We start from the raw sequence: 25,265 nt of genomic DNA, 5'->3' as shown, positions 1-25,265 counted from the left end.
GGGGGGTTAGATTTTGCAGCGTTGCCAGAAGAAATATCAACAACCTCAGATATGCAGATGACACAACCTTGATGGCAGAAAGTGAGGCAGAAACCTTTTAATGAGGGTGAAAGAGGAGAGCGCAAAATATGGTCAGAAACTCAACATCAAATAAACTAAGATCATGGCCACTGGTCCCATCACTTTCTGGCAAATAGAAGGGAAGAAATGGAGGCAATGAGAGATTTTACTTTCTTGGACACCATGATCACTGCAGATGGTGACAGCAGTCATGAAATTAAAAGACGCCTGCTTCTTGAGAGAAAAGCAATGACAAACCTAGACAGCATCTTAAAAAGCAGAGACATCACCTTGCCAACAAAGGTCCGTATAGTTAAAGCTACGGTTTTCCCAGTACAGTGGCACCTCGGGTTAAGTACTTAATTTGCTCTCGAGGTCCGTTCTTAACCTGAAACTGTTCTCAGCCTGAAGCACCACTTTAGCTAATAGGGACTCCTGCTGCTGCCATGCCACCGGAGCACGATTTCTGTTCTCATCCTGAAGCAAAGTTCTTAAACTGAAGCACTATTTCTGCGTTAGCAGAGTCTGTAACCTGAAGCATATGTAACCTGAGGTACCACTGTAGTGATGTATGGAAGTGAGAGCTGGACCATAAAGAAGGCTGATCGCCAAAGAATGGATGCTTTTGAATTCTGGTGCTGGAGGAGACTCTTGAGAGTCCCATGGACTGCAAGAAGGTCAAACCTCTCCATTCTGAAGGAAATCAGCCCTGAGTGCTCACTGGAAGGACAGATCCTGAAGCTGAGGCTCCAAGACTTTGGCCACCTCAGGAGAAGAGAAGACTCCCTGGAAAAGACCCTGATGTTGGGAAAGATGGAGGGCACAAGGAGAAGGGGACGACAGAGGACGAGATGGTGGGACAGTGTTCTGGAAGCTACCAGCATGAGTTTGACCAAACTGCGGGAGGCAGTGGAAGACAGGAGTGCCTGGCGTGCTCTGGTCCATGGGGTCACGAAGAGTCAGACACGACTAAACAACAGATTTTGCAGCCAGCTGTTTAGATCTCCGCGCCATGCGCGCACAAAGGGCTCAGCTTTTATTGATTTGCACGTGGGAAAGCAGCGCAGCCTCCTCGCTCCCTGCTCAGGCGACGCTCCATAGATGGAGCTGTCGCTTCTTCCGCTGCTTTCCCGCAGCCTCGCCTCTCTCTCTCTCTCCCCCCCCCCCCCGCCTTCCTGCCTCCCAGCAAACCTCTCCAAGCTTCCCGGTTCCTTTGCATCCATCCATCAAATCCTGTGCACTGCTGCTCCTCTGCAAGGAGACGCGCACACCCCTTTCCCAGCCCAGCGCCCAGCAAAGGCTCAGCACCATGGCTGAATGGCCCCTTCCTGCCCAGGTGAGGCTAGTTCTGCAGGGATGGGATGGTGCGCTCTTGCTGGGGGTGGGCGATAGATGAGCTGCCCCTGGGAGAAGGTTTAGGGGGGGTGGAATGATTCAGAATATTGCACTACCAACGTGCATGGGGGGTGGGGTGGGGGGGCTACAGAAAAAGGCAGCGACGTTTCAGGCGTCCCAGGCACCTGGCTAACACTGCTGTTTGCAGACGCCTTTGCAAGCCTGAAAGCTTCTTGCATATTTTGCATTCTTGTTACTAATTTTGCACATAGCTTAGAAAGCAACAAAACACAATATGGGGAGTAGTGACTCACATTTTGATGGGCAGTAGATAAAAAATAAGGGAGTGGGAGGCCCGGTGGTCTCTAAACCACTGAGCCTAGGGCTTGCCAATCAGAAGATCGGCGGTTTGAATCCCCGCGACGGGGTGAGCTACTTGCACTTTGACGTGCTTTCGAACTGCTAGGTTGGCAGGAGCAGGGACTGAGCAACGGGAGCTCACCCCGTCGTGGGGATTCGAACCGCCGACCTTCTGATCGGCAAGCCCTAGGCTCTGTGGTTGTACTGGACGATTTTTTTATTTCCTTCCATCCTTGTTTTGGGAACAGTCTTCAAGGTGGAGTTCAGAAGCCCCGGCTGCTCCTGTCGTGGACGCCGCCTTCCCCAAAGAGGCGCAGACGGCCACGATTTCTCTGTGGACGGTGGTTGGCGCTGTCCAGGCGGTGGAGCGGACGGTGGAGGCTCAGGCCCTTCGGCTCCTCAGCCTGGAGCAGAGGTCCGAGACGGCCGAGAAGAGATTTGGGGACTGCGAGAAGGCCGTGGCCGAGCTGGGAAGCCAGCTGGACAGCCGGTGGTCAGCGCTGGAGACTCTCCTGCAGGAGTACGGGCAGCTGCAGAAGAGGATGGAGACGATGGAGGACCTCTTGAAGAACGGGAACTTCTGGTTTCTGAAGGTCCCCATGAGCACGGCTGCAGTAGCTTCTAAGGTAAGCACAGACCTACAGAACTGGCGGGCGTCTGCAGTAGTAGTTCTGCCAAGGATCAGGCTGTGATTTTATTTATTGCATTCACACCTCAGCTTTCCTCTAAGGAGCTGGCGGCACACAGAATCATAGGAAGGGACCCCGTGGGTCATCAATTCCAACTCCCTGCAATCAGTGGCGTAGCGTGGGGGGTGCAGGGGGGGGCCGCACTGGGCGCAACATCTGGGGGGCGCGCTCGCACTCTCAGCTCTCTGCCCCTACCTGGCTCACTCTCTCTCACTGCAGTACTGGCTGTGCGAATCCGATCCGAGCCGCTGGGTCGCCGCCCACTGTGGAGGGGGTGGGTGCCAGGCGTGCGGTGCGGAGAGCGAGGGACTATCTGGGGGAGGGACAGTCCAGCGGCCGCCAAGCGCAGAGCGCGGGAGAGAACCACACCAGACCAGACCAGGCAGCAGCAAGAAGCTGGCAGCGGCGGCAGGCTAGGGGTTAGGGGGCGCAAATTACTTGCCTTGCCCCGGGTGCTGACAACCCACGCTACGCCACTGCCTGCAATGCAGGAATCTTTTGCCCAAAGCAGGACTCGAACCCATGGCCCCAAGACCACTTATGTTTTCTGAACCATTCTTCTTGAAATTTGAAATATACTCGGAGCCAAGAGTGGATTTCATGCTCTTTATTCAGCTCATAGTGGTGAGGAGGAATGGAAGTTCCCCCAGAATGTCTGCTTTATAAACATTATTTACACAATGGGCCCCACGTGATTGGCTAATTCCGGGATTCTCCTGTAGGCCAATCAGGTTGCGGATTCACTTCCACCTGGAGCTGGATTGCGTGGCTCCTGTGGACTAATCAGACTGCTGCTTTCTGGATCCTATTGTTCTAGGACCAATCAGACTGCTGCATTTTGGATCCTATTCAACTTAATACATAACATAATTATTCTTCAATTCTGATATCTAGCTATCTATATTGCGCTGTTTGTTGGGTTGTGCATTCGGTACTGGGCGGCTGTCTGGCAGAAGCCACCCAGAGTGGCTGGGGAAACCCCGCCAGATGGGTGGGGTATAAATAATAATAATAATAATAATAATAATAATAATAATAATAATAATAATAATAATTATTATTATTATTATTATTATTATTACCCTGCCCTTCTGACTGGGTTGCTGGTTGCCTGCTGAGTTTTCCCTGCACAAATATCCCTGACACTTTCTTAATACGGTCCAAGTCAGTGGCTCCAAACCCTTTTTGCCTCTCTTCACATGTAGGCTATTTAGCAAAGCACTTCAGGGCATAGACTATTAACAAAATGTCTGGGTACCGAAACACCCCGATCAAATAAGTTTTCAGAATATGGGGGGTCCTTTCAACGTCGCATGACTCGAACTGGATGGTTTTCAATTCCTGCTTTTGTCGTTTTTTAAAAAAGCACTTTGCGCTTCGAACTCTGGAAAGCTGTTTTGCAACTCGCTGACGGCTCTGTTTCTTGCTATCCCCCAGGTCTCAGCGGCTTCTGGCGATGGCTCGGTTCCCTTTTCCCGGGAGAAGTGGGAGAGGCTAGAAGATTGGCAGAAGGAGTTGTACAAAAACGTGGCCAAGGGGAACGGAGAGTCTCTGATCTCCCTCGGTAAGGAGCAGGGATCCCTTTCGCGGTGGTAACAGTGTGGTGTAGTGGTTAGAGCATCGGACTAGACTAGTCCGGAGTTCGAATCTCCCTGCTTTGCCATGAGGCTCACTGGGAGACATTGGCCCAGCCGCTGTCTCTCAGCCCAACCTACCTCTCAGCCGATAATAATAATAATAATAATAATAATAATAATAATAATAATAATAATAATAATTTATTATTTATAACCCGCCCATCTGGCTGAGTTTCCCCAGCCACTCTGAGCGGCTCCCAATCAAGTGTTAAAAACAGTACAGCGTTAAATATTAAAAACTTCCCTGAACAGGGCTGCCTTCAGATGTCTTTTAAAGATAGGATAGCTGCTTATTTCCTTCACATCTGAAGGGAGGGTGTTCCACAGGGCGGGCGCCACTACCGAGAAGGCCCTTTACCTGGTTCCCTGTAACCTCACTTCTTGCAATGAGGGAACTGCCAGAAGGCCCTCGGAGCTGGACCTCAGTGTCCGGGCTGAATGATGGGGGTGGAGACGCTCCTTCAGGTATACAGGACCGAGGCCGTTTAGGGCTTTAAAGGTCAGCACCAACAGTTTGAATTGTGCTCGGAAATGTACTGGGAGCCAATGCAGATCTCTCAGAACTGGTGTTATGTGGTCTCGGCGGCCACTCCCAGTCACCAGTCTAGCTGCCGCGTTCTGGATTAGTTGTAGTTTCCGGGTCACCTTCAATGGCAGCCCCACGCAGAGCGCATTGCAGTAGTCCAAGCGGGAGATAACCAGAGCATGCACCACTCTGGCGAGACAGTCTGCGGGCAGGGAGGGTCTCATCCTGCGTACCAGATGGAGCTGGTAAACAGCTGCCCTGGACACAGAATTGACCTGCACCTCCATGAACAGCTGTGTGTCCAGAATGACTCCCAGGCTGCGCACCTGGTCCTTCAGGGGCACAGTTGCCCCATTTTGAGGATAAGATAGGGAACGAGAGAAACCTTGAGGTCCTTGGAGGAAATAAATGAAATAAATCAATGGGCCAAAATACCTCTTAAGCTACTCTGGCAGGTCATAGCTGGTTCTCTTGCCATGAATATGGGACCAGTTACAGATAGGTAGCCGTGTTGGTCTGCCATAGTCAAAATAAAAAAATTCCTTCCAGTAGCACCTTAAAGACCAACTAAGTTAGTTCTTGGTATGAGCTTTCGTGTGCATGCACACTTCTTCAGATACACTGAAACAGAAGTTGCCAGATCCTTCTATATAGTGAGAAGGTGGGGAGGGGTATTACTCAGAAGTCGTTAAGAGTTGTCAACAGGCTCATCTCAGCTATCTGCCAATCTCCCATTCCCACCACCCTTCTGAGTAATACCCCTCCCCATTTTCTCACTATATAGAAGGATCTGGCAACTTCTGTTTCAGTGTATCTGAAGAAGTGTCTTTAAGGTGCTACTGGAAGGATTTTTTTTATTTTGACCATGAATATGGGAGTTCTTATTATTATTAAAATTTGTATACTGCCTTTCATCCGACGATCCTAGGGAGATTCACCCTGGCTAGGACATTCTGAATGAACCAGGGACTTCACTCCATCCCCTTGGGTTTCTTAAGTGGTTTGAGTTCCCTTTGGAACTCCCTGCTGTTACGTATCAGACGGGCACTCTCTCTCTTAACTTTTCGGTACCTGTCGGAATTCTCTCTTCCTTCAACAAGCCTCCTCAGCCGAGACTTCTATGCCAGCTAGTTTTGGAATTGGAATTGGCATTTATTCCTTCCGCAGGGCCTGTAAGACAGAGCTATTCCGCCTGGCTTTCAATTTGAACTTAGCCTGATCTTTTATTCCCCTTTCTTTCCTCCCTCTCCCCTTTTTATGAAGATTACCCGCTCTGGGATCCCACAGCTAATTCTTCCCTGGTCTCCTCACTGGCCCAAATACGACTAATTTAGCCAGCTATCCCTGGTGATCATCTAATGTTTATTGGATGGATTTCCCTCCTAAATTGATTTCTGAATTCTGAATTTATTGTTATTCACATTTTATACTGTATTTTATGCTGTTTTTTGTTGTATCAATTAAGTGTTTTAAATTTGTTGTTAGCCACCCTGAGCCCGGTTTTCTGAACCGGGAAGGGCGGGGTATAAAAAAATTAATATTTTTTAATATATATGTAATTGTTTCTAACTGCTTTAACTCTACGCCATGGTTGCATATATGCTTCATCATACCGTGAGATTGCTTTGAGAGGCATCATAAATGGAATTGGTAATTATAATTTAGGACGGGCCTCTCTTAAAAATAAAACACTGCCCTTTAATGGGATCTTCGTAACGACAGTGTTCTCCCTTCCCTGTCTCCTTTGACCAGATCTTGCTGTTTCTAAACTGGAGAATTTCACCTGTGCTCCGCAAGAAGATGCCCCTCACATTCTGGGCCAGAAAAACTCAGAAGAATGTGCTCAGGAACCTCTGTCCGATTCCAAAACAGGTATCAAATTTTAAATTGAGAATTGCTTGCTGTGTATTGTGTGTGTGTAGTGTGTGTGTGTGTGTCTGTGTGTGTGTGTGTGTGTGTGTGTGTGTGAGTGATTCTGTCCTTTCCAAAGCATCCCAGGGCAAATTTTGTTGTTGTTTAGTCGTTTATTCGTGTCCATCTCTTTGTGACCCCCTGGACCAGAGCATCCCAGGCACTCCTGCCTTCCACTGCCTCCCGCGGTTTGGTCAAACTCATGCTGGTAGCTTCAAGAACACTGTCCAACCATCTCGTCCTCTGTCGTCCCCTTCTCTGTGTGCCCTCCATCTTTCCCAACATCAGGGTCTTTTCCAGGGAGTCTTCTCTTCTCATGAGGTGGCCAAAGGATTGGAGCCTCAGCTTCAGGATCTGTCCTTCCAGTGAGCACTCAGGGCTGATTTCCTTCAGACAGCTGTTCCCATTTTGGGATCTTCCAGCAGTAACGTTTTGCTGCTCATGTGTAGATGGGAGTGACTAGCTTCTGGAAATGCTTCACTTAAAGGAGATATTACGTTGGGAGCAAAGCAGGGCAAATCTTGGGAGCTGCTAGCAACCCTGACCCTCATTTTACAGCCCTACCCCCTTGTTCACCCCAAGAACCGCCCTAAAAGGTAAAGGGACCCCTGACCATTAGGTCCAGTCGTGGCCGACTCTGGGGTTGTGGCGCTCATCTCGCTTTATTGGCCGAGGGAGCCGGCGTACAGCTTCCGGGTCATGTGGCCAGCAGGACTAAGCCGCTTCTGGCGAACCAGAGCAGCGCACGGAAACGCCGTTTACCTTCCCGGCGGAGCGGTACCTATTTATCTACTTGCACTTTGACGTGCTTTCGAACTACTAGGTTGGCAGGAGCAGGGACCGAACAATGGGAGCTCACCCAGTCGCGGAGAATTCGAAATGCCGACCTTCTGATCAGCAAATGGTCAGGGGTCCCTTTACCTTTAAGGCCTCCGTGGGACATACCAGGAGAGGCAGTCCCGTAGGTACGAGGGTCCTAGGCCGTATAGGGCTTTAAAGGTTAAAAACAGCACCTTGAACCTGACCCTGTACTCCACCGGGAGCCAGTGCAGCTGGTATAGCACCGGGTGAATGTGATCCCACGGCGAGGACCCCGTAAGGAGTCTCTCTGTGGCATTCTGCACCCTCTGGAGTTTCTGGGTCAGTCTCAAGGGCAGCCTCACATAGAGTGAGTTACAGTAATCCAGTCTGGAGGTGACCGTCGCGTGGATCAGTGGCGAGGTCAGGGCGAGAGAGGCAAGGAGCCAACTGCTTAGCTTGGCGGAGATGAAAAAATGCCGCCTTTGTTTTGTCCAGGAGCATTTTGAGATTTCAGATAAACCAGGAATACATAGGAAAGGCCAAACTTCTCTCTCTCTCATCTCCCGGAAACAGAATCTTCCATTTCCAGGACAGATATTATTTCGTGGATTAAGCAGGAGGAGGAAATGTGTACCAAGGGCAATGGCCAGGACGGAGCCCTCTGTCAAAGTATCTGCAACTGTGAGTATGTTGAAAGCACCACAACAGCCGTTCTCCCATGTCATTGCAAGAGGCTTGTTCCGTTTTTAGGTTATCCGTATCGAGGTTTCCTTTCCAGGCTGCTGTGTAGCTCTATCTCTCCACTTACATTTATCTCGTAGAATTGTAGAGTTGGAAGGGACCCAACGGTCATCTAGACCAACCCGCTGCAATGCAGGAACTTGCAGCTTCGAACCTGCAACCGTGGCGTTGTCGGCACCACCCTCTAGTCAACTGAGGAAGGCGTCTCCACATTGCGTGTTAATGTGAAAATGTCTAGACCAAGTAAGGCTGAGTGCAGCCAAAGGGAAACCGACTCTATGGGATATGGAGTAAGGCATCCTATTTTTCCTCTAACCCTACCACCCTGCCCAAAATATCCACCTGAGAGAGACTACTACAGGGACCACACAATACTCACTTTCTGCATCTGTTAAGAACTCAGATCTTTTAGTGTGGCAGCACCTAATGATAATAATAATTTATTATTTATACTCCGTCCATCTGGCTGGGTTTCCCCAGCCACTCTGGGCGGCTTCCAACAAAACACTAAAATACAATAACCTACTAAACATAAAAAGCTTCCCTAAACAGGGCTGCCTTCAGATGTCTTCTAAAAGTTTGGTAGTTGTTTTTCTCTTTGACATCTGGTGGGAGGGCGTTCCACAGGGCGGGGGCCACCACCGAGAAGGCCCTCTGCCTAGTTCCCTGTAACTTGGCTTCTTGCAGGGAGGGAACCGCCAGAAGGCCCTCAGAGCTGGACCTCAGCATCCGGGCAGAACGATGGAGGTGGAGACGCTCCTTCAGGTATACTGGACCAAGGCCGTTTAGGGCTTTAAAGGTCAGCACCTAGACTTTGGAACTCCCTGCCACTTGATCTCAGGCATGCCCCACTGAGAAGGGACTCTGCTATGTTTATGTTCCATAGAGCAGCTCTTCAGCCAGGGCTTCCCAGATGTGTCCTTGGACTGCAACTCCCAGGATTCTCGCTAATTTGTTCATAAACTAATCTAGAGTTAGGGGTGAGCAGGGAGGTTTGCTCATGAGGCTAAATCGTCCAATGTCATTAAAGAGATGAAGAAAGGACCTCTCTGAACTGAATGAATGGGCAGTAAAATAATAACAATCTCTGTGAAATGCCCTCCTTTCAGATGTCAAGGAGATAAAAGAATTACATAACTTTTAGAAGACATCTGGAGGCAGTCCTGTATCGGGAGGTTTTTAATGCTTGATGCTTTTATTATGTTTTTAGATAGGCTATAATCTGCCCAGAGTGCCTTGGGAAACACAGCCAGATGGGCGGGATAATAATAATAATAATAATAATAATACTATTCAGTATTACAGGGTGGTTTGCAGTATAAAAATACAAAATGATTACAGTCGTACCTTGGAAGTCAAACAGAATCTGTTCTGGAAGTCCGTTCGATTTCCAAAACGTTTGAAAACCAAAGCGTGGCTTCTGATTGGCTGCAGGAAGCTCCTGCAGCCAATCGGAAGCTGCGGAAGCCCCACCGGTTGTTCGGCTTCCAAAAATAGTTCGCAAACCGGAACACTCACTTCCGGGTTTGCGACGTTCAGGAGCCAAAATGTTTGGGAAGTAAGCTGTTTGACTTCCAAGCTACGACTGTACACAAAATACATAATAAAACAAAAACCATCCAGTAATAACCCCCCTTCCATGAACACATGAAAAATGCCACGTTACTCAGAATTCTAAATCAATGCATTTTTTTGGGCAAAAATGATTAATTTCACACATTCCACAGGGCGGTGCCTTCTCGGTAGTGGCACCCACCCTGCGGAACGCCCTCCCACCAGATGTCAAGGAGAAATCAACTTCCAGACTTTTAGAAGACATCTGAAGGCAGCCCTGTTTAGGGAAGCTTTTAATGTTTCATAGGTTATTGCATTTTAGTGTTTTGTTGGAAGCCGCCCAGAGTGGCTGGGGAAGCCCAGCCAGATGGGCGGGGTATAAATATTATTATTATTATACACTCATGGAGCCTCAACTGGCAGTGATGGACCAGGAATGAGACCTTGGGGTCATAGCAGAAGATTGGTGGCAATGTTGCCGCCATATTTGGCAGCTGAAGAAAATTCCTTCCCTTTGTGAAGGGATTGTGATTGAAACAACCCAAATTTGCATTTTGTGTGCACGTTGAATTTTACTTCCGTTGGATCGCCTTCCTTCATTTCTTTCTGTATTCTTGTACGTTATTGTGCTGTGCTGTGCTTCCTTAAATATATTGAAAGCAATTGAAAACAAAGCAGTGATAGCACAATAAGGATCTTAACTCTGCTGCTCGGCTCCCCAACAGATTATACGGTTTCTGGACTGGATACTTTACCGGGCGACGCAGAAGGAGCCAACCCCTGTGAGTCTCTGCAGGGGGGCAACTTGGAAGCAGAAACTCACAAGGGAACTACTTCAGACAACGCAGGTGAGCGATGAGATTTCGGGGGACGCACCCCAGGTTCAAAGCAGCTCATGCAGCAGAACTGTAAGAACGGGGGGGGGGGGGGCACTGGTGCTCAGACCAGGGACCCAGCACCTCTGGCAAAGGCCTTCCACACTCCAGGAAGTTTCAAGCAATTCACACAAAAAAAACTTTTTGAGAATTACTGACCTGGGTGGGGCATTTCAGTCCCATTTCAAGGCTGAACCTTTGCAGCATTTTAATGTATATTGCAATGGCTCAAAGAAATCTTCCTGTTGCCTGAGGGCAACCTTGTAACTGTATATTTGCATTGTATGGTGCATAATTTAAACATCAGCTGTAAAAAAAGGGAAGCAACATGGACTATTGGATTTCTTGGTTTGTGAAATAATTTCAAAGTGTTGGTGCTGACCTTGAAAGCCCTAAATGGCCTCAGCCCAGTATACCTGAAGGAGCGTCTCTACTCCTATCGTTCTGCCCGGACACTGAGGTCCAGCTCCGAGGGCCTTCTGGTAGTTCCCTCCCTGCGAGAAGTGAGGTTACAGGGAACCAGGCAGAGGGCCTTCTCGGTGGTAGCGCCCACCCTGTGAAACACCCTCCCATCAGATGTCAAGGAAATAGACGACTATCTGACTTTTAGAAGACATCTGAAGAGGTGTATGTACTGTATTTTTCACTCTATAGGACACACTTTCCCCCCTCCAAAAATGAAGGGGAAATGTGTGTGCGTCCTATGGAGCGAATGCAGGCTTTCGCTGAAGCCTGGAGAGTGAGAGGGGTCGGTGCGCACCAGGCTTCAGGAAGCTTCAGGAAGCTATCCGCAAGATTGTGGAGCCTGGCGGGAGTTCCTGCCGAACTCCGCAGGCTTGCAGATAGCTGCCTGCAGCCCGAAGGCCGGGGAGCGCGGCGCTGCGCACCCTGGGCTTTCGGCAGCTATCCACAAGCCTGCAGAGTGCTCCCCCAGCCCTCAAGCTCCGGGAGTGGCGCCAAGGCTGCGCAATCTTGTCTCCGCTCCCAGCCCCGCGGCTAAAAACGAAGCCAAGACAGTGAGCGGGATCCATCCTGCTGGCTGTCTTGGCTTCTGCCAAAGCCATGTGCGGCCTCTCCCGGCTGGAGAGGTTTTGCGTGGCTAAAGAGGAAGCCAAGTCAGCCTGCGGGATGGATCCCGCTTGCTGTCTTGGCTTCTTTGCTCTATGGGGCTGGGGGGGGGTTCTTTATCCCCCCCCCCAAAAAACACTAGGTGTGCCCTATGGTCCAGTGCGCCCTATGGAGTGAAAAAATATGGTATCTTATGTATAATGAGTTTGTTTAGTGTTCTGGTTTGTATTTGTAAATATTGCATTTATCAATAAGAGTTTAAAAAATAAACAACCTGGGAAATGACCAAATGTCCGGCTAAACCAGGCGATGGGAGCCGATGGGTCTCAAGCCCTCAGTGAGTTAGGGGCTTGGCCTGCATGCGAAGATGGGCTCCGGCGGACGGAGCGGACGAGACCAAGGTTGGGTCCAGTGGTTAAGAAGGCAGTAATCTGGCAGCTCAAGGATGACATGGGTGGGTGTTTATTGATCTATTTGATCTGGGCGGAGCAACGGGGGAAGCTGGCTTTCAAAGCCACTTCAATCTCCCTTTCCCAAAGTGTTAAAATCGAGATGTGGAAAATATGGAAACAAGAAGGAGAGGCAGGACTGAGATTTGGAGATAGGCTTCAGAGGTCCAGACTATGGGAAGTCCCCAAAAATGAATCATTATAATTTGGATGATAATTTGGTCTTTTTTATTTTAATTGGATTATGATTGGATATGTTTAATTGGATGTTTTTTGTTTGAAAATTAATAAAAACGATTTTAATAAATAAATAAATCTCCCTTTCCCCCTTCCTCTCGACAGGGTTACCGGCTTCCAGGTCGGATGCAGTTTCGTGGGTCAAACAGGAGGAGACTCCAGCAGGGAGGGATGGAGGAAACGGTCTTCAAAGCGCCAGTAATGGTGAGTAGGAGACTTAAGCAGGGGTAGGGCAGCAAGGCCGAATAGCTACAAACCGCCAGCACGTTTGCAATGCTAAGCAGAGTCCGGCGTGGTTACAAATTGGATGGGGGACCATCTGTTGAGATTCCTGTTGGACTAGATGACTCAGGGATCCCTTACAACTCTGCAATTCCACTCATGCCTCCTTGGGCAGCGGGGCAGCTTCCGCCAGCATACGGGCCTAACGTGGCTCAGAGTGGTTAGGGGCCGGTGTGGTGTAGAGGTTAGTTGCACTGCCTCCTGGTATCGGGTCAGGTTCAAGGTGCTGGTTTTGACCTTTAAAGCCCTTTGTGGCTTAGGGACCTTGTATTTACGGGACCGCCTCTCCTGGTTTGCCCCGCAGAGGACCTTAAGGTCCATGAATAACCATAGTTTAGAGGTCCCAGGCCCTAAGGAAGTTAGATTATCCTCCACCAGGGCCAGGGCCTTCTCAGTGGTGGCTCCGACCTGGTGGAATACTCTGTCCCAGGAGACCAGGGCCCTGCAGGATTTAACTTCCTTCCACAGGGCCTGTAAGACAGAGCTATTCCGCCTGGCCTTTAATTTGAATGCAGCCTGATCTTTTATTTCCGTTCTCTTCCCTCCCGCTCCCCTTTTATGAAGATCACCCGCTCTGAGACCCCACAGCTAATTCTCCCCTGGCCTCCTCGCTGGCCCAAGTAGGACCAATTCAGCCAGCTAGCCCTGGGGATTATCTGTTTGATTTTTGAATTCTGCCCCCCCATCACCCCTCGGCTGCTATCTAGCGCGCGGGAGGAAAGGGAGAGGGTTTCAATGTCAGTGTTTAATAATACGCTAAAAAACTTTCAATAGGATGGTTACACCAAACCCTTTCCTCTCTCTTCCTTGCCACCCAGCTAACGCCACAGCCCAGCCGCACCCGGAGGAAGCGCCGAGCGAGGAAGACCCTGCCAACCCACCCCTCCTGCTCTTCCTCCCCGGGGGCTCGGTGGCGCCCATTTTGAATGGCGCCATCGGCGAGAGCCGGCCCCTCCCCGGCCTCCGCGGCGCCCGCAACGGGAGGCACCCCGGCTCTCCCTCGGCCAGGGGCACGCCGGAAGCGGCGGTGGAGCGTCCGCACCGCTGCGCGGACTGCGGCAAGACCTTCAGCTTGTTGCTGAGCCTCCAGATGCACCAAATGAACCACCAGAAACGGAAGCAGTACGAGTGCTCGTTCTGCGGGACGGCTTTCAGCTCCCCCTCGGAGCTGGTGCGGCACCGCATGATCCACACGGGCGAGAGGCCTTACCGGTGCTCGGTGTGCGGGAAGGGCTTCGTGCGCAAGCAACACCTGGTGCCCCACCTGCGCCTGCACACGGGCGAGAGGCCTTACCACTGTGCCGAGTGCGGCAAGGACTTCATCTGCAAGCACCACCTGCAGGAGCACCAGCGCACGCACACCGGGGAGCGGCCCTACGCCTGCGCCCAGTGTGGGAAGAGGTTCCGGAGGAAAAAGTCGCTGAAGGACCACTGGAGGGTTCATAGCGCTGAGGAGCAGCAGCAGCAGCAGGGACAGGCGGGCTCTGCCCGGGTGCCTGAGGGCACGGAAGGGGACGTCCGAGTGGAAAATTAATGTGCTGGCTCAGGTGTAGCTCAGCGCACAAGGCGCACAGTTCAGCGGTGTATTTGTTTCTTTACAGCTCGGCAACGCCTCCCATCATTGCAGTTACAGGGAATGAAGGTCTTTGCCCTCTGCTTCCCCCTCCCCAAGTCTCCTGGTTTCCAAGCAGCCTACACTGGAGGGAAGGGGTGGGTGGGAATCTGTGCCCTTTGTTCTGCTACATACATAGCCGTCCGTGTCCTTGGAGACAAAGGCAGGTAGCTTAGTACAGCAGGAATGGCAAGCTTCTGGGATGCTTTCACCACCTCCTCCTCTGCTTCATCATCTGTCTGAACTGCTTTCTGCACCTGGGTCATCTTGCTCACTAAAGCCTGTTGCTTCTTCTGCCTCCAACCATTCCTCCCGTCCTTCCCCCTCTGACCTGTCCTCTATGTCCCTCCACCACTCCCTGGGCTCTGACCCTTCCTCCTCTGGGGCTTCCCTAGGGGATTCCCTGGCTGGTGCTGTAGTCCACTTCTTGTCATCCTGCCAATCCGACAAGACGGTTGGTTGGTTGGTTGACTCCTTCTTCCCAGAGTCTCTGGGCCAAATGGCTCTGCAGCTTCCAAGCCCGAATGCAGACATGCCTGCTAGCTCCATTCATTCCAGCCTTCTCCAGCAGTTCTGGACTAAAACTCTGATCAGCTGGGGGTGCTGATGGGAGTTGTAGTTCGAAAACACTGGAGGGCCCCAGAGTTGGGGAAGACCCTCTTACGCTGTTCGAGAGCCCCTTGGGTACCACTACCCACCCTTAAGAACATCTCCACCAAACCCTTGACCTCTGCTTGCCCTCCAGCAGTTCATTGCTTCCCTCCCTTGGCATGTAAACATTTTCTCTTTCAGTGTTGCCTAATGTCCGTCTGTCCAGTTCAGGTGCACTGTCCTTTTCCGCATAACGGGTTTGCAATCCTCCCAGGATTTTTGCAGCAGCTTGTTTTCTTTAAGATAATAAGTGTGTGGGGCAGGACCTGTTTGGTGCTCTGGTTATTGTATACGGTTTAAGACGTTCCCTAAATAATAAACCACCCCTGGCTGCAAGCGTGGAGTTTTCTCACTTGCTTGAAACAAGTTCTGTTTTCCGCTTGTCTTGCAGCTTAAGTACGTTCAAAGACACTGGCATATGTGCTTCGACTTACTGAGTCTTGGTAAGACACTGATGGAGAATTTAGCACAGAAAACTAGCACTCGGGGGTCAGGCAGAATAGCTCTCCAAACTTTTTATACTCTTTATGCAAAATACACTTAGTGTGTGCCTTCGAAACTGTTTGTATAGTGCTCTTAACCAACCCAAAGCTCAGTTTGGTTCTTATCACAGGAGGGGTGTTAGGCCCATCACACAAACATTATTTTTTCTGTCATAGAATCATAGAGTTGGAAGAGACCACAAGGGCCATCGAGTCCAACCCCCTGCCAAGCAGGAAACACCATCAGAGCACTCCTGACATATGGTTGTCAAGCCTCTGCTTAAAGACCTCCAAAGAGGGAGACTCCACCACACTCCTTGGCAGCAAATTCCACTGTCAAACAGCTCTTACTGTCAGGAAGTTAATGGTGCCCTTAATGCAAGAATGCAGCTTGTATTCCCCTACTTACATTTAATATGGATTTTCCTTTGTTGGGCACGATCCAATTTGGGGAGGGGGGAACAAACAAACCATTTGCAATATTGACCCCCACATCTGGAAGGATCAAGACGCTGTATTCCAGTCACCCCTCAACACCCCCGGCTACTAGAAAGCCGCTCCAAGTACCTACTGACCTCTTTCTCCCTTCCTGAACTCCAGTCTGATCCCACTTCCCATGTCTCGTTTCAGCCACTTTCAGCTGACCAGCACCAAGTAGGTTCTCCTCCGTATTACTCGGTGGGTTTCTAAAAGCAAACAGGGGGACAACTTACAGGAGCCTTTGCGAATCTGACACCATCCAGATGTTCTGGATGTCGTCTCCCACAAGACTCGGCCTGCACAGCTGGGAGTTGCAATCCAAGATATTTGGAACACCGCAGGTTGGCTAAGGTTGTTCGTGTGGTTCTCCTTGATTTTTTGGGGGGTGTGTGTGTGAGAGAGAGAGAGGGGTTGCAGCATCAAGAGCGGAGACCCTCAACTTCTGCAGGAAACAGGCCAGAGCCTTAGATTCCCCCCTCTCTTAAGAGGCCGCCGGCATTATTAATTCCTTATTCCGTTAGCTGGAAACCAGGATTATCCTCTCTGTGCGCAAATTCATTTTAACATCAGGGAGATTAGCAGCATGTAAATGCAGCCGATTTCTAGGGCTTTTCCTTTCTGAGGAAAAGACGCGTGTATTTTTTGGGGGGGGCGAGGGAGCGTCGCAGGAAGCTTAGAGGCAGTGTTTTAAACTCTCTGCCATTTGCTGCGATTTGAAATCCGTAGAGCACTCTGCTTTCATAGAATCGTTGAGTCGGAAGGGACCCGACGGTCATCTAGTCCAACCCCCTGCAGTGCAACAATCTCAGCTGAATCATCCAGGACAGATGGCCATCTGACCTCTGCTTAGAAACCTCCAAGGAAGGAGAGTTCACAACCTCCCGAAGGAGACTGTTCTACTGTCGAACAGCTCTTGCTGTCAGAAAGAGAAAGCGCTACATGCAGTGAGGAGCTGAACTATGGAACTCACCGCCACAGGATTATAGAATTATAGAACGGCAGAGTTGGAAAATACCCTGAGGGTCATTTAGTCCAATCCCCTGCAAAGGGGGAATCTCAACCATAGCATCCATTTGGCGGGGGGAAGGAAAAGGGGGGGGGGAGGCGAGAGAAGAGCTATAGCTCAGTGGAAAGGCACCTCCTTTGCAGGTTCAAGCCCAACTGCATCCCCAGGAAGGTAGGACTCGGGGAGATGTTCTGCCTGAAGCCCTGTAGACTTGTTATCGGGTCGGTTTAGGCTCCGCTGAACTAGATGAGCCAAGAGCCACACTCTTGTTTCAAGGCAGCTTCCTACGACAGAGAGAGAACCCAGAGCCACAAAAAAACGAATTCAGACTAAAGCTGGCAGCCAAGGTTGAACATCTAGAAGCTTTATTTAAACCCTTTACAATAGGTAAGAATCACAACATCAAATCCGGAAACAGCTGCTTTTAAAAACGGAGACAGTCAGTAACTATTACAAGTCCGAGGACAGGAGAGGAAGGTAAATAGAAGCAAACGGGTTTTAAGATCCTGCCGTCGTGACAGCAGGGCCCTCTGAGCTCCCACCCGGACAGGTTTGTCCAGCCACCTCTCTCCTGCGTTCCAGGCGCCATCGCACCCATGCATTTTCTTAACACACCCCTTCCCTCCCTCCCTCCCTCGCCCCAGCACCACCCGGCTAGGCTATTGTGGGAACACCTGCGTAATTCTACCTCCATGCGCAGCCACGGCCAGGAGTGGCGCTCCCTTCTGGTTGCACAGCCGCACCGGGCGAAGTCGTGCGAGATGGCTCTGGCCCTTCGCCAAGGAGGCGTCCCAGCAACAACTCCCAGCAGTCCACAAGCCAGCCTGGAGGGCACCAGCTTGGCGAAGGCTGTCCTACAGCTACAGCAATGATTTTTGCGCACACACACACACAAAAGGCAGGCATTTTTGCCAAGGCCGCCCCAATCTCTCTGCCTCCCTTTGCAAGGCTGATGCTCGTTCCTGCTCATTTGAGATGGGCAAATCACCCGCTGTAGTGGCACAGATAACCTAACCGCTTCCATCTACCCTCTTGCCCTTTCTGTACTGTCGCCGACATAGACTGAGAATCGCCAAAGCGAGGGGAGAGGAAGGGGTGTTTCTTAATCCGGATGGTGCTCGTAAGAGACTGCAGGGGATGGAAGCTCGATTGATCTCCCGATATTGCAATGGCACCTGCTCTCTTGAGTTCCTGCAAGCCCTCGTAGGAAGCAGGCCAGCAGCCGCTCTGCCTTTTCCGACGTCATCACCACCCCGAGAAGGGGCTTCAAGCAGCGCATCCTGGCTGTTACGAAGAGGACATCCCGTTTGGTTCTCCAGCTAACTGAGCGGCCGTTGGCGTTCTCCGTTCTGCCATGGCTTCCCCAACCTGGGGCGCTCTACTAGGTTTGAACTACAACTCCCAACAGGGCCTGTTGGGAGTTGTAGTTCAACCCTGCTGGAGCGCCCCAGGTTGGGGGCGGCTGTGATAAAACTATAAGAATCTTTACAAGCAAAGTGGAGAGTTCACGGCGTTTTATTCGGTTTAACCACTCAGCGTGGAGCTGCAGCCCCACCCTGTCCAAGGACAGCCACAAGGCAATCGGTACTTTTTATTTCCCAGAGCCTCCTTGGCGAATCTAAAGACCCCGGCATGCCAAAGCTTCAGCCAGCATCCTTCGTCCCTCTGGACCAGCCCTGATACAGTTGGGTGTGTGCATGGCTTTCCTGAGCCTGTCCGCGCCACGATGGAAGGGAATCAGAAATGCCAGACAAATCAGAAATGCCACTTGCAAGCTACTCTGTCATACAGTAGCCCAAGTGGCAAAAAGTACATTCAGGGTAAAGACAGATGTTCATTTTAAGAGCGAGGGAGGCATACTGATGGTGTCCCCGCTGCTCTGCAAATCAAAACAGTTTCTCTTTCTGGACCAAAACAGGTCTGCAGGTTTTCCAAGTAGCTCTGCGTGAAAAGAGCTAGTGGGAGGGAGGGGACAGACTTGTGCAGAGCACCTATTGGCTAGCTGCTGTGACATCAACAACCACTTCCACCCCATCATGTAGTTTTGCAACTGTTTTAAGAATGCTTGCAGATCGTATTTTGGAGGAGGTAAGGCAAAGGATGGAAATTAACATGAGCATGCTGCTTTTAATAATAATAATAATAATAATAATAATAATAATAATAGTGGTGATGAGGCTGGCTTGATGTGCAAGGCTAGAGCAAGACACAGATGGATGCCTAATGGGTTAAGGGCCCACTCTTGACAGCTCTTAAAAGCCTACAGCTGTCTTTACCCTCAAGTCGTCTGCAAGGAAGGCGAAGAATTACCCTGGGCTGGCAGAGAGGCGTCCAGGTTGCCGCCAGAGCCCTATACAGCCTCTCACCCGGGCCTCTTGATCCAGAGCCATCTCTGCTTGGCTGCAGATAACCCAATTCCTGCTCTGTTTTGTGCGTACCACTGATATGTGACACTACGGCGCTGAAACCTACGTCTGCGGCCACATTTCTGCCCAAGAGGATACAGCCGCAAGCGCATCACCCAAGACGGCAGGACCACACACACCCCATGTCAGCTGAAAGGCAGCAAGTCCCTTGCCTCCGAGCATCTATGCCACACACTTTCTTCACCAGCGTGTTCCACCCTGACCGTTATCACAAGCGCAGAGGCTTCAAAACAAGGTGTTCCCTGGGCTAAGAGTGCCCCTGTGCCTCTTGCGAAGAGGAGAACCTCTCCTAATCCAATGGAGACCAGCTGATGGCTACCTCAACCAGCTGCCTCCTAATCCACCACCCGACCAGCTGGCTAATCTCCTGGCTTCCTTGGGGGAGGGCTTGGCTTGCTGCCCAAGCAAAGCGGCTGTCTTGAGAAGCTTCTTGATTCCCTTCCCCGTTCGTCAAGCAATTCCCTGAAAGCAAAGTGCATTTTCAAAACACCAGGAACTGCGCTTCCCTTCCCCTCGGTCCAACTAGGGCACCCTCACACCGAACACGTGTCGCTGCAGATTAGGCATGAGAGATCTCTTCGGTTGTTTCTGGGCTGCATTTGTAATCCTCAGGCTCAGGCTGAGGGGAGCAGGGAGCCAAACAAAACCTAGAGCGCCACGGGCTCCCCATCCCCAGTGGCGATGAGGCTGGGGTCGCCGTTTAGTGTGCAACCGGCCAGGCCTGTGAGCCTCACCATTGAACGGAATGATCAACAACACACCCAATATTCTACAGTAACGGCATAGTGAAAGGAAAGAGGGAAAGTCATGGAGAAGCTATCCCGCGAAGCCTCATCTTCTTTCTGAGGAACCCCAAGGAAAGCAAGAGGGGAAAACACCCCCTAAAAGGACGCCGCAAAACTACAATTCGCCTCCAGGTTAAAAAACTGCACACCCAAGTTGCATGCTTATATCTAACCAGTGCCATTGTTCGTTCCACCATCCAAGCTCAAGCCTCATTTTCCGGCAATGATGCCCAACACGGACGACCTTGCCCAACAACACAAAACTTCCAAGGTTCTGTGGAACTCTGATCCCCGATGGAAAGAACACAGACCTACGGCTTCTGTAAACCACAGGTGGAAAAGAGGTGTCCTCCAACTGCAGATGGACTCCAACTTCCATCGACCCCGCCCAGCCTGCATGGCCAATGGGAAAGGACGATGGGAGTTGGAGTCAAAGATCTGGAGAACCTTGGGATTCTCAGCCTGGTTGTTAACTGCCCAAAGCTCAAATAGGGAGCGAGTCACACAGCTACATGTGCACGGGTGGATCTTGCTGCCTCCTCCTTCCTCAAGCCCGTTTACGCCACGCCTCTGCCAAAATGGATCGCCTGGATCGTCCACCCTAAGCCAAACACTGTCCTGCAAATTGGCCAACTCACGAGGGAGGCTGGTTGTGACGTGCAGAGCTGCAGTTTCCACTTGCTGTAAGAAGTGCTGCCCTGGGAAGAAAAACCTAACCATGACCTCCAAGGGTTGTGCCTCTTAGGTGGAAAAACTGGATGGCAGCTCCCTCTATACTAGCTAGCATGAGGCCACGATCCACGAGGGCGTTCTCCCAATGGGGATTCCGCAGGAGAACGTCCCACCCCAATGGATTGCGGCCTCATGGTTCAGGTGCATCTTCCACCCTTACCAAATAAATATCTATGGCCACATTTTCCAGCTGCACTGAAACCTGACGGTCAAACAGGGACAAGATCTAAGCCAAGTTCTCAAACACAGCCCTGGGAGCAAGGGCGGTTCATTTATTGCTTTCGCTTCTTAGCCTAACAGCCACCGCCTGTAATACTTCTCATGATCCGTTTTGTAAAAAATACCTACGTAACCCCCCCCCCAATTGCAATCTGCTCCTGCCCCTCCAAAACAAGAGGGAGGAAAAGGAGACCAGCGCTGGGCTACGAAAGCCCTTTCTCCTCAACCCACCCTGCCCCGCCCCAGAATTGCAGTATTTACAAGCTACTTTCAAATCTAAAATTGCATTGTTGTAAAAATCCTTATTAGAAACCAAAGCTGGGGACTAAGAAAAACTTCCCCGTAGCAATCGTCTTTAAGCGTCTCTCCGGGTCTAAGGCTAAAAACACAGGCACGACACGTGTTAAGTGAGCGTGTTATGCGGGAACAAGTGCGCGCACACCGCAGAACTGGGCGCAACCGGAACCTGCACATGTTCTCAAGACAGGCGGGTGCTAATATCGACCACCTCAAAGTGATTCGGGTCGGGAACAAAGAAGGAATCGACAACCCTTTACAAGACACTTTTTTTTGCGCTATCACGGAAGATAAAGTGCAATGTTGTTTGACTTTCCAAGTGAGAGTCCTCAAGCGACGGATCGTAGGAGAAACGCATCTGGGTATCATTGCAAACAGGAGAAGGACCCTCCAGCAAACAAAAGTCAATTGCTCCTCAACTTGGGGGTCAGAGGAAAGGGAAGCCAAGACAATGGGGCTTCCTGCTGAAGTATCTGAGCCCCCCACTTTTCTGCGAAAGAAGCTGCGAGTCTCAGCTTCTTTTCGTTCTTTTTTAAAGCATGCGCCCCACAAGCTTCGTAGGGCAGGAGGTCGATGAGGCAACTGCTTGCCTTTCTACGGAAGCCCAGGAAGCTCCTATTTTCGAGCACACAGGCTGTCCTTATTGCTTCAAGGGACAAGTTTCCCTGTCGGACGAGGGGGTCGCCTAAGCAAGCGCTCCCCTTCTGCCATCACCACCCCTTGGCCTGGCAGCAGGGAGGTCAGCGGAGTGGAAAACCCAAGCTGGTGTTTAGAGGTTGGGCGAAAGACCGGGAGACGTCATCAGCCGCAGGGCAGGGATGTAGACCGGAGGGGAAGGGAGCCATGCGCGGCAGGTGGAAGTGGAGATGTCGAAGGGCTGGAACACAAAAACGCGCACACACAAGTGGACCGGCTCCGCTAGGAAGACGCTGCCGCCCAGGGATGCTGCTAAAGCGGCGCAAGGCAGCGTCTTGCTCCTGGGGCGAGCAGTTCCACTGTTTATAGGCCTCTCCAACTCAGGAAAAAACCTTCCCGGAGGAGCCAGGAATCCAAAATCTAAGCGGGGGAACCAGTTTGATGAGACGTTCACCTACGCAAACCTTGCCGGGGCAAGTGGGGAGGTACCACTGGGCTTTTGCTACCCCACCCATTTGAAGGAGGCTTTCCACGGGGCCTGGCCCTCAAAGCAGAGGAGATTTGGGGCTGTCTCCTATTACATCCCCCCCGTCTTCAGCTTCCATCGCCTGCATTGCCTGTTTGAAACAAAAGGTCGGAGTTGGCACGGCAAGGTCTCACAGGGAAATGCCAGGGCAGGAAGGAGGAGGAGGTGGTGGTACCGGGGTGGAAGATGGGAATGTGCGGGGAAGCTGCACAGCAACGTTTAACAACGTGGGTGGGGGGCTTCCTGAGTTCTGGAGGGTGGGAGAGCCGGCGGGCAGGTGCAGCAAGCTTTGCAACAGACTCGGAAACAGACTTGGAATCAGCGTGGCCGAGATGGAAGGTGGGCAAGATGGATCACAAGCACACATACATATATTTCTGTACACAGACAGGCCCCTTTCTAGGTGCAAAACCTGCAACTTCCTACTTAAAAGGTTTCTATAGTATTCCAAGGAGGGGAAGGGAGATGCGATTCATGAGATTTCAGCATACCGTTTTGATGCAAAAAAGGGGTAAGAAAAAAAGCCCCGCTAAGGTTTTAAAAAGCCATTTTATTAGAAACCATGCAACCTTTAATATTTATATATATATATTTATATATATATAAAAACAACAACCACAAGTGCAATATGTCTTTTGTGTGTGAAGGCAGACCCTGGGTTTGCTGTGTTGCGGAAAAGCACACTGTGACCAAGAGATAAAAGGGTGGGGAGAGAGCTGTGCTATCATCGCTCCTCCTTCCCACAGCCATCATCTCCTGCCTGCCTCCCAGCAGAAGTCTGCCTACAAAACAACCCCCCCGCCGCCCAAATATTTGTTCCCTGCGGTTTGGGTTCCCCCCTCTTCCTTTCAGAATTCCCCCACGACTCTCACAACACACCATTTTCAAAGTTTTATTTACATTTCGTTTTAGTGTCATTTGCAATGCAAAAAAAAATTAATAAAATTGCCGAAGGTGCTCAAACTCGTTGCCAACACTCCCCACAAGCCCCATCCAACCCATACCCACCCCTAGAAGAAAAAATGGGTCTTTTCTTCCAAAGGAGAGCAATCTCTGCCTCTTTCTCTCCTTGGCACCTTCAGATCACCTAGCCAGCCCCATGCAGACGCTGCCTTTCGTCAGACCCTCAACACTTTCCCATGGCCCTCTTGGTATTTTGGGGGTGGGGGGTGGGGCAGCGGTCAAGCAGTCTCCCCACACCACTCCCTCCCCAACTCTGCCAGGATGCCCCACTGCCAGGGGCGAGCTTCCTTATAAATGCCAGACTCCACCCCAGCTCCAAGGTGCACAGATCCCGGAGCTAAGCCCATCGTGCCTTGAGGATTAAATCCTGCAAATATATTCCCCTGCTCTTTCTCCAGGATGGGCAGCGGAGAATTGGCCCCCCCATTGGAACTAGATCCTGTTGAGATGCAATGGAGCAGACCCTCGAAAGAGCCAGGTCTTCTCTCTGCAGCAGTCAGTTCAAAAGGACCTTCATAGCTTTTTTTGGGGGGGAGGGGAGCAGCGAACGCCATTCCTCTACCACCCACAACCTCCTCTCAATGCATCCTCAAGAACTTTTAACCAAGGTGGCTCAATGCCTTTTTTTGCTCCATCATTTCAAAGCTTTTTTTCTTTTCCTTTTTAAGCACACACAAAAAATAAACACCACACACAAATGAAGAAAAAAAAAATTAAAAAACGAAAGAAAAAGAACACAGTTAAAATGGCTGGATATGTCGATAAGAAGCCAGCAGCACTGCAGCAGCGGTTAACGTTTTGTTTTTTTTTAATTCTCCTATGGCAAAGGGCAAGGGGGGGAAGGGAAGGGAGCGCGGTGACCCTGCGGTAACAAGCGACAGAAATCGGCAAACACTTTATTGTACTTTTTTAAATCACAATGAGAAGGAAGGAGGGCTGGGGGACTGGGGGAGAAAAGGAGGTTAAGGAGTTAAAAGAGTTCCAAAAGAGAGTGAAATTATCATGTGTGAGAATAATAATAATATATAGACCAGCATTAAATAGTAGGCAGCGCGAAATGACACAGGGCGAGGGGGCAAGGAGGTGGAAATGGGTTGCTGGAGGGGGAAAGAGGGCAGCAAAGCTGACTCCCGTTAACTCCCGCCTGGGTCTCGGGCTCCGCCACGAGTGGGGCAGACCAGCGTTCCCTCCCTAGTCCCCACACAGCAAGCCAAGAAGGACGGGACGAAATCAAGACAACTCCAACGCACACTCGGACACCCCCCGGGGAGCCCATTTCTGCACCCAGAGATACCAACCAACCAACCACCAAGGGCCACGGAGGCTCTCGGGGGCAGCCTGGCACACTCCAGAGAGGTCCCCTGCCGTGGGGCAGGGAGGCCAGCCCATCTTTCCAGGGCCAAACAAAGCCAGGCTCCGGGTCAAGGGAGACGAGCTTCTCGCGAGCGGGAGGAGGGCAGGAGGAATGCGGGAAGGGGGCAGAGTCACAAGCCTTGCTGAGGAAGAGCGGCCGCCGTCTCTTCCGCGAGGGGAGCCTGCCGTGGCAGCGGCGGTGGCGGCGGCTGCAGAGAGGTGGAGGCGGCCGAGGCCAGGCTTTCGCTGACCGAGGTGCTGTGCCGTGGGGAGGTGCCGCCGGAGAAGACAGGGGGGTGGTTGGAGGCTGTGGGGTCCGCCCCGTGGTCCGTGCGGGCCTTGGCCTTCTCACGGAACATCAGCTTGTGGGACTCAATCTGCAGCGACACAAGGGGGAGCGGGGGGAAGACGGCAATGGGGGGTGGGGAGGGAGGAAAAGGGGGGGGGCGGAAGGAAGGCGACACCAGAATGTCATCGTTAGATGCCTGGAAAATAAAAGGGCAGGTGGCTTCATTAACAAGGCGGCGCGCCGGGACGTTTCCTCTCCCCTTCCCTCCCGCTTCAGAAGTCGG

The 25,265-nt window shown here is 51.2% G+C and overlaps 2 protein-coding genes across 27 annotated transcripts in view; one reads left to right on the top strand and one right to left on the bottom strand.

The window, feature by feature from the left end:
• The first annotated feature begins 419 nt into the window (after nt 1-419).
• Nucleotides 420-15,124, top strand: LOC310689329 (zinc finger protein 783-like). The gene is made up of 8 exons (XM_083466899.1): nt 420-1,396; nt 2,004-2,381; nt 3,882-4,008; nt 6,360-6,479; nt 7,893-8,000; nt 10,340-10,462; nt 12,349-12,447; nt 13,344-15,124. Exons 1-8 carry the CDS (start codon nt 1,073-1,075, stop codon nt 14,057-14,059), a joined length of 1,995 nt encoding a protein of 664 aa, XP_083323025.1. The 5' UTR covers nt 420-1,072; the 3' UTR covers nt 14,060-15,124.
• Nucleotides 15,125-17,099: 1,975 nt separating this feature from the next.
• MAP4 (microtubule associated protein 4) overlaps nt 17,100-25,265 on the bottom strand; it is a 214,632-nt gene continuing 206,466 nt past the window's right edge. For all 26 annotated transcript variants that reach the window (XM_083466492.1, XM_083466514.1, XM_083466495.1 and 23 more), the window contains one exon: nt 17,100-25,070. In XM_083466492.1, coding sequence (XP_083322618.1) covers nt 25,066-25,070 — 5 coding nt within the window. In that variant the 3' untranslated portion in view covers nt 17,100-25,065. The remainder of the gene's footprint in view (nt 25,071-25,265) is intronic.

This window comes from Podarcis liolepis (genome assembly GCF_965112155.1).
Source record: "Podarcis liolepis genome assembly, chromosome: 12".
In the NCBI taxonomy this organism is placed as follows: Eukaryota; Metazoa; Chordata; class Lepidosauria; order Squamata; family Lacertidae; genus Podarcis; species Podarcis liolepis.
This window is presented reverse-complemented; position numbering and strand designations above follow the sequence as displayed.

Excerpts from the sequence above, each read along its gene's own strand:
- LOC310689329 (XM_083466899.1), top strand. The coding sequence starts at position 1,073 with ATGCGCGCACAAAGGGCTCAGCTTTTATTGATTTGCACGTGGGAAAGC. Across the intron at positions 4,009-6,359 it reads AGAGTCTCTGATCTCCCTCG|ATCTTGCTGTTTCTAAACTG; the intron begins GTAAGGAGCAGG and ends TCCTTTGACCAG. Across the intron at positions 6,480-7,892 it reads TCTGTCCGATTCCAAAACAG|AATCTTCCATTTCCAGGACA; the intron begins GTATCAAATTTT and ends TCCCGGAAACAG.